The sequence below is a fragment of the Diutina rugosa genome, assembly GCF_008704595.1.
Source record: "Diutina rugosa strain CBS 613 chromosome Unknown scaffold42_size129173, whole genome shotgun sequence".
In the NCBI taxonomy this organism is placed as follows: domain Eukaryota; kingdom Fungi; phylum Ascomycota; class Pichiomycetes; order Serinales; family Debaryomycetaceae; genus Diutina; species Diutina rugosa.
The window spans coordinates 56,108-69,782 of NW_022995120.1; the positions used below are offsets into that span (position 1 = coordinate 56,108).

The window sequence follows — 13,675 nt, forward strand, 5'->3', positions numbered from 1 at the left end:
GCTTGCTTTGTCCGAAGTGGTGTGGACGAAAGCGATGCGCCGGTTGGCAGTGCTTGTGGAGCAGCTGATCAAGTACCACGAGCCTCTTCTTTTAGTCGGTGAAACTGGGTGTGGTAAGACTACTGTGTGTCAAGTTGTTGCTCAAGTAATGCTTCCTCCGCCGTGCGACTATGTCTCGCTACATCCACACGATCCTCCCGTCGTTGCTGGCCCGGCTGCCCCAAGTGGGCGAGTTCAGCAATGTCGTCATCTTTGAGGAGGACGAGATCTACTACTTCCACAGCGTCGAGGCGGCGCTGGTGCAGACCAAGCTCAATCTTGTCGGGGTGATCCTGGGGCTCGAAGCGCTCGGTTCCACGTTTAAAACCGGCCACGAAGACGACTATATGACGGTGGAGACTGACGGAGGGTGCATTGTTGCCGTTAAGGAGGCCGGAATCACCATTGCCGCCACCCTCGTCACCCAGGGAGGTCATAATGCCACCACCACAGAACACTCCATAGTAGCCCTCCAGGCGGCGCTGGTGCTTCGACAAGGGTGGCAAATGTTTATGTTTACTACAGGGACGCCTCACGACCGGACGAAATTGGCCCCGTTCTTCGATAGCTTGTTTGAACGGTATAATAACCGGTGCGGGACATGGCTGCCTAGCGGGGCCAATAATCTTCATTACCGAGGGTTTTTGGGGTTTTTGAGTGGTGATAAATGGTCTACCATCACCGATATTGATTTATCGCTACCAGAGCTAACAGTTGGTGGGTTAGTGGCCAATTTTGACTCCACTCTGTTTAAGCAATATGGAGTGGTGGCAGGCACTAGTTTCGGCCCCCTATACACCTGGCTTGAGTTCTACCACTACTACCATCAACTACACGACGATATCGCCGAAGATCAAGTGGGAAACGCCTCAATTACCAGTGCCTGGGCTACTCCCTATGATGGCGTAGCTCTCGTGGGACGCGACGATAGCACCGGTGCTGCACCCATTAATGATGAAAATGGAGCTGATGACGATACTGTGAGTACCTATTCTCAATACTTCAGTCCCGCCACGTTAACTAATAATCTTGTGGTGGCGCCGTTAAACTATACGGTATCGCTGATCCGCAACGTGCCTGATACATTGATTAATTTGCCTCTGTCGACGTCAAAATGGTGGCAAGGAAAAGGCTATTTTGGTGGTGGTAGCGGTAGCGCTGACGAGGCAGCGCTGGCACCGCCAATGGCCTCAGAAGCACCGGGACAGTTTCTTATAGGACGTCGTGATGCACAAAATATTACCAAAAAGCGGGTCTTTTTGGCTGATGATAAGGGAGACTACCAACCCCATCGTCTAGTGGTTTATGTTAAGAAACTGGTGGTGGTGGCTTTACTTTACCCTGATAACGTCAATGAACTTGATAGCGACGATATCTACGATAATATCCAAAAGTGGCTGGATACAGTGGTTGGCGACGTAAATGAGGCCAAGACAAACCTCGGTACTAGCTTTGGAGTACTCCCCGCGGGAGTTAAAAGTGACCCTGATGCCGACTTCTTCTTTGTTGTCTACAATCATGATGAGCACTGGTTCCAGTCACTGCTCCCCTATTTGCCACCAATAGCTGATTCTGCTTCCACTGGAGGAGATACTGCGAGCAAACGACTGGACTCTCCCGAACTGCACGAGCCTGAGACTGTCCCCTCGCCGCCGCCCCGTGTAGCCCGAGTACTTGTCTCATTGCACGACCAGCTCTCTAGTGTCATCATCGGCGATAAGCTCCTACAGAACGGAGCCTATGAGTACTTTCATAAGTTCTCTGGTTCAGGAAACCACGACTGGATGTTCTATTTGGTGAAACAAGGACCTACAGTGGCAATAGTGGTGAAGAATCAATCGACAAGACGACAAGCCAAGCGAGGGGAACCAGTGGAACCGCTGGTATTGGCAAATCTTCCGAATCCTTTAGGGTTTCTCGATAATCTTGGCGACGACGTGAAAGGGTGGCTCAGCTACTACGCCGGCGTCGGAGCTGACGCCACCACTGCTTGACCGAAACACATAACTTATCTTCCAATGACTAATGAAGTCCTGGATTTGGCTTTTTTTTTTAATGACTTGAGCTAACTATTACTGGCGGGTGTGTTATGAGTTTGCGGAGCGGAGTCAATCGTTTAGTGGAACCGAAACACGAAATCCTTTTCTAGTGGCAATCACCAGGACTGTACTTACCCAGCCATCTTCAAAATGCAGTCCAGCTGGTAATTATGATTGATCTTGGCGGTATCTGTTAGGTAAGTGTCTGACATAAGTGAAATGTAATTACCACATAACTGTACCAGGGACAAGCATGGAAACTTCTCGTACCTGAAACCCTAATTTCTTAACCGGCCGCAAACGGCCAGTTTAGTGTATTCTCTTGCGTCGCCGAGACTTTCGTCGGTCGCCTTGGCCCCTATACTTCCACTCGCCAGTTAAGTGCCGAGACCCGAAAAAACGCACCTTGGTAGCTACTGTACACGCTAACACCCGTGCAGCAAGATCACCCTACTCACACATAAACTAGTACTATCCAATGATGTCCAATTCCCTTTTAATTTACACCCCTTCCTAGATCAAACATCAACTCTTTTCCTGGCTGTTTTGTTGCTGTTGCGATCGAGTTTCTTTTCGCTTAGTAAAAACCACGGTTTCGCTTGCCTCGTTCGCGGGGCCAAGAAAATCGGGGTGCGTGCCCAGACCGTAGGTCCACGCCCGCCGGGCCGCCGGGCTTAGTGAAAGCACCCGAACCAACTGGCCTGGACAAACTCCCCCTAAATTATACTGTCTGTTGTACTGTATACATTTGCCTCTTGTCGCAATGGTTGCGGTTGCCCCAACTTTGCCCCACTTTCGCACCCACACTATCGATATAGGCTTAGTAGCAGTGGTAGCAGCCTCACGCTCTACCACGAGCCCGGGCCCTCTTCTCCAAAAAAAGCTAGCCTCGCCCAGGTATCTTATATGCACTACCCGCACCCCCATGCTCACGAAACCCCAATACCCTCACATTATAACAATCGGGCCCATCTCATTATTTGCTAATCCCTTTTCATCCCCTGAAACGTTTACCACTTAATACCGAATGCCAAGATGGCGTGGGATCAACTTGAGGTGAGTATCCTTGGAGTGACGGGCTCTCCTGTTTCATACAAACATGATTGCCCTGATGCTTAATTTGCCTGACTCATACTAACAGTATTAGCTAGAGAAGTCCCATATCGCCTACGCCTGTCTCGGGCTGTTCTGCATCCTCTTCTCGTTGGTGTCGTTGTTCATCAAGGACAAGCTCTACATCGGCGAGGCCACGTGTGCCGGCATCGCCGGGCTCATCTTTGGCCCCCACTGTCTCAAATGGTTCAATCCGTTGCTGTGGGGGAATCTGGATATGATCACGTTGGAAATATGTCGGTTGGTGCTTTGTATCCAGATTGTCGCCGTGGCAGTGGAATTGCCCAAGAAATATATGCTAAAACACTGGCTTTCCGTCAGTATCTTGCTTTTGCCCGTGATGACGGTGGGGTGGCTTGTCGTGGGCACTTTTATCTATATTGTCATCCCAGGTTTCCATTTCACCGATGGCCTTCTTGTTAGTGCCTGTGTTACTGCCACTGACCCTGTACTTGCCGCTGCCGTCGTTGGTAAAGGTAAATTCGCCGAGAGAGTGCCCGGCCATTTGAGAAACTTATTGACGGCCGAATCAGGGTGTAACGACGGCATGGCGTTCCCCTTCATCTTCTTATCCCTTAATTTGATCCTTTACTCAGGTCAAGCTGGTGAGATCGTCAAGAACTGGTTCTGTCTCACCATCCTTTGGGAGTGTGGCTTCGGCATTGTCTTAGGTGTGGTCATCGGCTACTCAATGAGAAAACTCATCTACTGGGCCGAAGTATACAAATTGATCGACCGCCAGTCGTTCCTTGCCTTCTTCGTGTTCCTTGCGTTTGTCTGTGCCGGGTTCGGCTCCATCCTCGGCATTGACGACTTATTGTGTTCTTTCGCTGCCGGCACCGCCTTCGGCTGGAACGGCGAATTTGCTCGTAAAACCGAGGAACTGCACGTATCCACAGTGATCGACTTGTTGCTTAACTTGTCGTTCTTTGTCTATTTCGGGGCCATTGTCCCCTGGCAACTGTTTAACGACGGCAGTCTTGGCCTCAACGTGTGGCGGCTTATCATCATTGCCATCGTCATCATCTTCTTAAGACGTATCCCTGCCGTATTGGCAATGAAACCATTCACCCCCGATATAAAGCTGTGGCGGGAAGCGTTGTTTTGTGGCCACTTCGGTCCCATCGGTGTCGGGGCCATCTTTGCCGCCATCCTCGCCCGTAAGGATCTTGAAGCCCATTACACTGAAGAAGAGACTCCCCTTGCCCAATTGCCTAATCCTGACTTCCCTCACTACCAGCTCATCGCCTGTATCTGGCCCATCGTGTGTTTCATTGTGGTGACGTCAATCATCGTCCACGGTTCCTCAGTGGCAGTGCTTGCCCTCGGCAAGAAATTGAACCGCATGGCCATCACCATGACCTTCACCACCACCAATACTAAGGACGGGGGTAACTCCCACTGGATGGATAGACTTAAAGGGCTCGAACTGGTGGCGACTAACTTCTCGTTACACCGGGTTGACTCTCAGGGGATGAGCATTATCGACGAAAAACAACACCCAGAAGAAGCTGCTCCCGACTACGACTATGATGCCGAAGGGGAAATGCAATTACCCGAGACTCTGGGGGTCAAAGTCAGACCCGCCGGTGGCGCTAAGCGTAAGCGGAAACATAAGAAGAAGCGGAGACACCATTTGGAAACTCATGACGGCGAAGAGACGATCACTCTGAGACGCAAACCGGAAGTACAAACGCTTCAATTGGGTAGGCTGACCCCTGGAGACGCTCTGGAAGAAAGCCGCACTCAAGTCGACTCCGAGTCTACCCACGAAGCCGGTGACGCCGTCGTCGATGATAACCTCGCTCTGCCCGATGGTGAAGTGCCGCAACTCCACATTGACCCCGCCGACATCCCACCGGAGATCCACGACGCCCTCGAACACGACCAGGTGCCCCACCAGGCGTATAAGGAAGGGGATAACATCATCATTGAGGACCAAGACGGCGAGATCATCGACCAAATTAAAGTCGATTCGCCTGATCGTCCTCCTAGATCGCCCCCGCCTCGCCACAGCCGCCGCCTGTCGCTAGCCTCGTTAACTCTGAACCTCACCCAGCTGAGGTCTCGTGACTCCAACGATGTATCTATCCACTCGATGGATCTGCTTGTCCAGAAGATGAGCCATTATTCGGCTGTTCCCTCAGACCTGGAGACGACAGTACCGGAACTGCCGTTGAAGCGGCTTGCTCTGCACACGAAACGGGCGTTTGTCCGCAAAGATGACCCTCACCGTCGTCAATTATTCGCTCACCAGATCGATAACTTGATCCTCATTGAGAATGAAGACGGTGAGATTATTCGTCGTTATAGAGTCAACCGTCGTCCTCAGGTTAACCCCACCGGAGGCAGAGCCCGTCTGGGTACGTTCCGCCACGTGACCGACTGGGCTCTTGGTCGTAAAACTCAAGCTTCCGATGAAGTCTGGACTGAAGAACTTCCCCCGCAAACGATGACTCTGACCGACGGTATTGCCGCTGACCCTCATTTGGAAGCTAAGCTCAATAAAGCGTTTGGTGGGTCGTCGACAGTACAGAGGCCTCCGCTGGCAGTGAGACGGGGTCTGGCGATGCCCTCATCCTCAGCAGCACCAGCAGCAGCATCAAATACTGTGCCTCCAGCCGAACGGGAATCGCTGGTGGAACGACGCCGCCGCCTCCAGGCATTGGGTGAACTCCCCACAAAGAAGACGCGTGACGATGAAGAAGAAGAATGATACCCATTAGCTTTTATACTCACTCTGATTGCATAGACATCCTTCCATTAATACACACAACAACGATATTATCAGATTAGGCATTGGTAGAGCTTCACCAGGTGGCTGAACCGCCTACCGCAATAAAGCAGTTACCTTCGGAGCTTAGGCGAAGAACAACTTAAGTTGCAGGCAACGACAGAATAGTGGTATCCCTCTCATTGTTTGTCACTCGTTCAACGTTGAGAAACAGTGTCCACAAGGAAACTCACGGAAGATACAATCTTGTAGGGACTAGCGTAGACGCTCTCTTTTTGAACTCAATTGCTTGACATGTTGTAATCAAGTGGAGCTAGGCACTTTTGGTAAATTTGACTTCGTTGTCAGCTTGGGCCTCAGACTTCATGAAAACATCACTCATTTATTCCATGAGTATCTCCAGTGTTAGGCAATCCTTTGTAAACTCTGGTGCAAATTCAAAGTCAAGGTTCTCAGCATCAGTTTGTGGATTAAACGTTATTGTTGTTGGAGGGTGGGATTTCTTTTGCCTCCAACTATTCGATATGTTGATATTGCCACCTTGGAAACTCTGAAACATCAAATGATCCCCACACTTAAAATTCTATGAATAAGGAGAACAAGACCAGGATTTTGGATAGAGCACGAGGAGGAGCAAAATACACACCATCCGATTGATAAAATAAATTACTACTACAAGATACCTTGCATAATTTACCCCCCCCAAAAAAAAAATGGGTTGCTCGCTAGGTGGTGGAGTCGCATTAGTTTGAAACATGGGGTAAAACTAATTTCTTGACTTTCACCATGACGCATTACGACTCTCCTATGACAATCACTACTAACGACAACAACATTGAAGACGACTCATTTGGATGCCTCGAGCCAATCCTCTGTGACAATTGTTTCCTGAAGTTACATCGCTTAGCCCATAGAAGGGCTGAAGTCTCACCTTCTGTTAGGCTCCCCTTAGAGATTGTGGCAACTGTACTTGAGTTTCTTCCCCAACACCGTGTCCACCCATTTTTGTCCCTTTCTAAGGGCGTTGACTACATCGCCAAGCAGAGACTCTTTCATCAAGTATACGTTTTAGGACCTGATGAAGAGCCGTTGCTTCACGACTCGATTGACGATCTTAAACACTGGCTGTACTTGTCGCAATCTCAATTTCTTCATTTGATGCGTATCAAATTCAAGTGGCCTGGGGAGATAACTATCATTGAATCTCCCCGTTGGAACGACCAACTTCTTCACGCTATTATAAATCACTTGAAGCCCGCGAAAGTCAGCTTCAGAATTACGTCTCCTACATCATCTGCTCCACAGGAATTTTTCGTGAATTACCGTTCTGTTATGAGCACTCCCCATCTCTATCAGGTCGTTTTAGTTGAAATTGAATTGGAATCAACACCAACCAAAGTCAGAGTGGACAGCCTCGTGATTGTTGGCAATGTTAAAGGAATTAGAGGATGTTTCGATATATCCGTGGTCAAACATTTTTCTGTTCGAAACGCGCAACATGTGGGTGTCGATAACGTATTCCACTATGCACCTGAGTTTAGTACCTTAAGGGATTTTTGCATGTTGCCCAACCAAACCTCCGCCCAATTAATCTTCTTTGGTTCCCTAAAACCATAAAGCGCTTGGCACGCACCAACCTTAATAATAACTCATTTGAACTCGCAATCAGATTTCAAGAGCTTCTAGAATACCTAGAGTTTGCTGGCAAATCATTTACCTTTCCAAACTGGCCCCGGCGTTATGTTCGTCACAAAAGATTCCAAACTGGAGTAGGAAAACTTAATGGTGTCAACTTCCCTAACCTCAAAGTATTTGTTGATGGCGACGCAGTCTTCGTGATTGATCGTATCTTGGGCGAGTTTTATGCTGCAAACTTGATCAATTAAGCATCCGGGGAGCTGAGTTTAGTGAAAATCCTTGGTTGAAAACCGCTTTATGTATCTCAAATTTCAGTAGTTTTGACCACGAGAGCTCTATTAAGCCAAATAGCCTCACTTGTCACTATACTGGTTAATACCGTCCACTACAAATGGACAAAGCATTATTTCACCTCCAAATCAGCGGGACCTCGATTTTGTCAGAAAGTCTTTTTAACATTTCCAAAGATTTATTATTCGAGTAACTTTAGAGACTCAGGGGCTAAATAGGTGACGCAATAAGCTTTTATAGCACAGGTATATGAACACTGTTGTCTCTTCGTTAGCAAATTTACAAATCCCATGTCCCGTTCCAAGAAACAGAACAACAACACAATCAAATCCAACAGCGTGGCGAAGAACGCCAAGTCTGTGACTTATTTGCCAACATTCCAGGCTCTCTTAAGACAGCTCCCTAACGACAGGGCCCGTGGTGACTTGACCAAATTAATCGTGGAAGCTGAGAAAACCAGACACGAAGCAGTAACGGCGTGGAAGAACCACGAGACGGTATCCTTAAGCAGTCTTTTCAAGCCAATTGGATCCCTCAAGCCCGTTCCTGGGTTGAACACTGACAGACTCTCCAAGTTGGACTATCGGATCCAAAGATTACAACGCGAGTTTGGTCAGGCCGCCGACCCCATTGAAGCGAATATCCACTTGTTGACTACATACTCAGACTTTGACAACCGGGCCAGACCTCACCAAGAAGTGGAAAGAAGCCTCGCCTTCTTGGCCACAGACTTCAACCGCCGCCTTGGACGGATTCTTAATGACATCCCCGGGATCTCCAGAGAGACTCGTCGCACTACTGAACAAGCTATTTGGCACGAACAACAAAAGTTGTATGCGATCATGGCGGACTGGCGGGCTACGGTGGAACGGTTACTTCGTAAGATTTGCCAGGACGCCGTTGTCTCAAAGCAAATGGTTAAGGAAGCGATGATGATTTTGGAAAAGCACCTGTCCTCCGTGTGGGACATTTGATTTTACTTGATTTTGTAGTTTATCGATGTTTACGGTATGGATCACGTGACGAGTCACCCCCACTACGGTTCGTAATGATAAACTTTGTTGGATTGAGCTAAAAAGGTAAATACTAGCAGCTAAATCACTTCAACTGGTGAAGTAAATGAAGAATTAAACGTCGCCAAAGTCGATCCCTCGAAGGATTCTGCGATACATCTGCCGCGTGACTTTAGTCAACTTGTCGTCATCGAAGCCCATATAGTAGTAGGACTCGGTGCCGTCAGCGTTAAATTGCCGTCGCAACGTGAGCTCATAGCGTCGAGCGACGCCAGCTTCGTCTACGTCGACGGCGTCGAAAGTAAAGCTGGCGCTGCCGTCTCGGAGCTGGTCGAGAAGAAGACCTTCCGGTTTGTACTTGACGTCTAACACCAAGCGAAGATGATCGACGCCCTCGTACTCCAACCGTTTGGCAGTGTCTCTCGGGTAGTAAGAAGATGAAAAGGCCATGATGATCCCTATCTCTCCCTCCTGAACTGTGACGAGCGAGAAAAAAATCGCGAATGGGCTCGGGGGGTGGGGGAGGCGCGCTCCCCTCGTCAGCAGAGAGGAAGGCATATAAGAACAATCATGTAAACGTGGAGATCAGTCGAGTGTGACTTGCATATAACTTTTGAGTACTCGGTATTGAGCCGCAGTGCGTATTTCGGGCTAGGAAGAAAGTAATACACAACCGATATCCACTCTTGTTTAGGTGTAAACATTGGAGAAGAAAAGTATTTGGTACGGCCAGTAAAGTTCTATTCTCTCTTATATAGCAGTAAGTCATTTCAAACTTCTGGATCATTCCACGAAGGTGATGGCTTGGGAAGTGTCGATCAATTATATCTCCCCTGCACCTTTGATCTCAACTGCATGTGGCCTGAAAACAAAATCCATGCACTACAGGAAACAGGCAAATATTGTCTATTTCAGTTATTGTCCAGTTTATTTCCTTAGTGCTCACTTTTGGCGCCCACTCGTGTAGCCCGCAAATCATTATAGCGACAACTGAGTCACAGTCGATCAAGTACACAAAGTCAGTATAGCATGAATCGTAGGTAAATAAAGCCTTTTTTAATTGAACTACTTGAAATGGTTACTTGATAGATTGAGAGACTTGCCGCATGTCGACAACCCATTGCCAGAGTCAACTAAGTCTACTCGAAGCAGTATAACTACAGATTTTTCCAATATGACAAGTCGAGAGTGCTCAGTAGACGTCACATAATGACAGTTTAGTATCTCTTAATATATCATCCTCGAAAGCATCAAGTTCATAGTCCACGCTACGCCCCACTTCAAATGTGGTGAGCGTTGTACATTCCCCTATGTTCCAAGAGCAAGTGCCAAGGCCCCTTCATTGAACGCCCTGTCGTCCTGTTAGTTGATCTATGCTTTATGTCTTGATGAGATTCAGGTCTATTCCCTGATTTCTTGGGTTGACTTCCTTTTTAGATCGTCTGATACGGACAAACGAACTCATATTTTCATCCAAACTACAAATAGTTAAAAATGTGAGATAAATATCTCAATTAAAAACTCAATATAACCCTGGGATGCGTCTAGAGGGTTCTACCCGCAAGTATACCCACTGTCACTTTCGGTTAAGTGAAAAATTTAGCGCTTTTTCTCGAAACTTTTTGAAGAGAGTAGCTAGACGGGCATCACAAAGTGTAGTTTTACGCAAATATTTCCAGGATTTTTGGTTATTAGTGTTGTATTTGGTAAATTGCTGCAAAGTCAATGGCGAGCAAGTTTTTTTTTTTCAAGATACAAAATTTAGCATAACAATCAATTCGAAACTTGATGTTGTGCTAAAGATAGTTGTGATAGCTTGACTAAACATGATATCACGCTAAATCAAAGGCAGTTGTCAAATATGAGCCTCTTCACAAAGATGTCGCGTTTGAGGCGGGTGGGTACATCCACTGGGTACCTAACCAAAAATAGAGGTATCGTCTTTGTTGACTGTGACTAAGCAAATAGTGGGTCTTTCTATGACAATCTTCGATGTGTGTACCATGTGTGTAATATTCCAGGACTGTGTGGTTTGCATATCCAGCCGCTGGCAGCCGGCAGTAGAACACCTTGAAGGAAGTTTTTGGCATCTCATTGAAAGCACTAGCAGATTCTGCACTTTCGATTTGATGTCTGTTTGACAGTGTCTAGGAGCATGCCGGCAATCCAATATCGTACGAGAATTCTTGCATCCTAAGCAAAGTGCTGTCATATAATTTCCTGAAGGCGTCGAAATTATATTGTGTAACTGAACATACATCATTCGAGTAGTTTCCGCGGTGCAGGTGGATGATAACGAGTACAAAACTTTCACTAAACACTCAATTTTGGTGGATGAATTTGATGATAATAGAAAATTGCATGACGTTCGTTGTAGCTGCCACCAATTCTCAGATTTCCCTGCGGTAACTTGAGGTGCGAACTTCTTATTTTTGAAAGTAGACGACCTCAGGTAAGGTAAGGAAAGATTGCCATTGATACTTATAAAATAGATACTGTCGGTTGATTTCTTTTCACTGGAAGGGTCGCAGCATTATATCAGTTACGTAAAATTTCATCGCCCAGTGGAAGAAGTGGCAGACCACTGTCAGCATATATGTGTGTTCAGTAGCGTAGATCATGAATCTAATACAAATGATTGAAATATTGTATTAGTATTGAAGTTTATTCAGAAGTAGTCTTTGTTGGAGCCCCGGGGGAGGGTTTGGAAGAGACAATGGGCATCAGTTTGTGCTAAGTCGACAATTAGCATTCTTAAGAAAGTATTGTGCGGGGCTTTCTCGACTCGGTGATTACGTCAGGCTCTGCAAGCTATATATTGATTAGACCTACGCACATCAGAACATACATTTTACCACCTGTCCTTGGCAGCTTAGCCTGACGCAATGGCATCGACTTACACCTTCACCCAACCCGCTATTCTTCGAGTGACCTATCGAACCGGGCATCGGCCGAAGGTTGTGGAATTGCGCCCCAAAAAGGAGTTTCACAACTACCATCCACTTATCGCTGTTCGTGAGCTCAGAAAAGACTTCCCGAAGAGCACGGTTGAAGGACTCTCGAGCGAAGAACGGTTGCCGGGGATTTATGTTTGCCGTTGTGTGTGCAGCATATGCTTGTCACCTTTGAAATTCCGGGTGGTCTCGAGAAAAGGACACAAAGAGAGTAAAGTTGACAACAACAAGTATATGGTGACCCCATGCAAGCACATTTTTCATGCCAAATGCTTGAAGCTGTGGTTGAAGCAGAAAATGAAGTGTCCCTTATGTCAACGGAGAGTGCCCCGATTACGGAGACAGATCTCGAACGATAAAACTACTGTTAAACTTCTGGATGGAGGCTCTCGCAAAGTTATTACGGGTCCTGGATACGTCGCGCGAAATGGTTCGGTACATCAAGAAGGTGTTTCCATTTGTTGGGCAAATAATATTCCAGTCGTTAAATTTTATAATTGTGTTATCCATTAGTTATTCTGACGACGCTGGTTTTTCAGTTGATGCTGTCTCCACGGGTTTCTCAGATGAGACTGGGCAAGCAAGATGACATGTGTTTAACTTCTCGGACAACTTCGACAATTAGGAATCCATCAGCTTTTGTGTGACAATATATGTATAATGTGAAAGGTACTAGCGTAGCATAAAATTAGTTCTTCAGTCTCAATTAGATAGACTCAGACCAATCAGGCTATCCAGTCTAAATGGTTGCTTCACACTGTGGTTGTAAGCTGAAATGAAGCGAGTGTTTGGTTTTAACACAGCGCCAAACGGATTATACATTACACCGCCTGTTTCGTAATTATAGCCTAGCGCAATGGCATTGTCTTACACCTATATCCCAGAGCTATACTCTCAGCGATCTCGTGAACCCAAATTTCGCGAGTGTGAAAGCCATACCCCCTATACATGGTCCACGATTACCATCAGGTTATCTCACCCAGAGAGCTCCTCAGAGACTTTCCGAAAAGCATAGCTGAAGGGCTTACGGAGAAACAAGAGTATCCATGGACACTAGAGTGCCGCTGTGAATGCAGCATCTGCTTGTCGCCTTTGAAATTCAGGGTGGCCTGGAAAGTTCACTCTAAAGTTTGCACACACAAATATATGGTGACCCCATGCAAGCACATGTTCCATACCGATTGCTTGAAGCTGTGGATCAAGTTAAGACGCAGATGTCCCGTGTGCCGCCGGAGAGTGCCCCGATTACCAGCCTCCGATGCTTCTAGTTCATCTGGGTCCTCTGATTCCTCCGACGGTTCTGGGTCCTCTGATGACTCTAGTTCGTCCGATAACTCTAGTTCTTCCGATGGCTCTGATTCCTCTGACACTTCTAGCTCTTCCGATGCTTCTGGTTCTTCTGACGTTGGTTCCTCGGATGAATCTGAGTCCTCGGCTGAGTAAGCAAAAGTCTCGTTCTTTAAGTGTTTCCAATGAATGGTGATATTATCAGCTTGTTGATGACAATTTATGACAACGTGAAAACTGTAGCGCAGCATCATCGATCAAATAAGGAGTCGATCTCAATTTAATGTGATCAAGAGAATTCTGATCAGCCCGTAGCCTTATAGTGGTTAACACGAAAAGGAAATGCAGAGGTGGCTTCTCAAACATCGCCTACCCAACTTGAGCATACCAGTAAGAAAGTACCCGATCGACTGAGCACTGTACCGATAACAGAAACTTGTCACTATAATATTTTATTCAAGATCTCCTCTTTCAAGCAACAGCGACGTCGCTTCCATTGCTTGATCCATGGTGAGCCAATCCTCAGATGAGTGGACTGGTGCCCGCAGAAACTAGTAAAGAAGATTC

The 13,675-nt window shown here is 47.1% G+C and overlaps 6 protein-coding genes across 6 annotated transcripts; 4 read left to right on the forward strand and 2 right to left on the reverse strand. All coding sequences in view use genetic code 12, as the record gives it.

The window, feature by feature from the left end:
* Positions 1-170: 170 nt before the first annotated feature.
* On the forward strand, positions 171-2,033 carry DIURU_002513 (uncharacterized protein; the record flags this gene model as incomplete). Its single annotated transcript, XM_034155173.1, has 1 exon — positions 171-2,033. One exon carries the CDS (start codon positions 171-173, stop codon positions 2,031-2,033), a length of 1,863 nt encoding a protein of 620 aa, XP_034012679.1.
* Positions 2,034-3,408: 1,375 nt separating this feature from the next.
* CNH1 (Cnh1p) lies at positions 3,409-5,907 on the forward strand (the record flags this gene model as incomplete). The annotated part of the gene is made up of 1 exon (XM_034155174.1): positions 3,409-5,907. The coding sequence occupies one exon, from the start codon at positions 3,409-3,411 to the stop codon at positions 5,905-5,907; it is 2,499 nt and encodes an 832-aa protein (XP_034012680.1).
* An 804-nt stretch (positions 5,908-6,711) lies between these two features.
* Positions 6,712-7,542, forward strand: DIURU_002515 (uncharacterized protein; the record flags this gene model as incomplete). The annotated part of the gene is made up of 1 exon (XM_034155175.1): positions 6,712-7,542. The coding sequence occupies one exon, from the start codon at positions 6,712-6,714 to the stop codon at positions 7,540-7,542; it is 831 nt and encodes a 276-aa protein (XP_034012681.1).
* Positions 7,543-8,144: 602 nt separating this feature from the next.
* Positions 8,145-8,828, forward strand: DIURU_002516 (uncharacterized protein; the record flags this gene model as incomplete). Its single annotated transcript, XM_034155176.1, has 1 exon — positions 8,145-8,828. The coding sequence occupies one exon, from the start codon at positions 8,145-8,147 to the stop codon at positions 8,826-8,828; it is 684 nt and encodes a 227-aa protein (XP_034012682.1).
* A 153-nt stretch (positions 8,829-8,981) lies between these two features.
* Positions 8,982-9,317, reverse strand: DIURU_002517 (uncharacterized protein; the record flags this gene model as incomplete). Its single annotated transcript, XM_034155177.1, has 1 exon — positions 8,982-9,317. The coding sequence occupies one exon, from the start codon at positions 9,315-9,317 to the stop codon at positions 8,982-8,984; it is 336 nt and encodes a 111-aa protein (XP_034012683.1).
* A 3,622-nt stretch (positions 9,318-12,939) lies between these two features.
* On the reverse strand, positions 12,940-13,362 carry DIURU_002518 (uncharacterized protein; the record flags this gene model as incomplete). The annotated part of the gene is made up of 1 exon (XM_034155178.1): positions 12,940-13,362. One exon carries the CDS (start codon positions 13,360-13,362, stop codon positions 12,940-12,942), a length of 423 nt encoding a protein of 140 aa, XP_034012684.1.
* Positions 13,363-13,675: the final 313 nt, after the last annotated feature.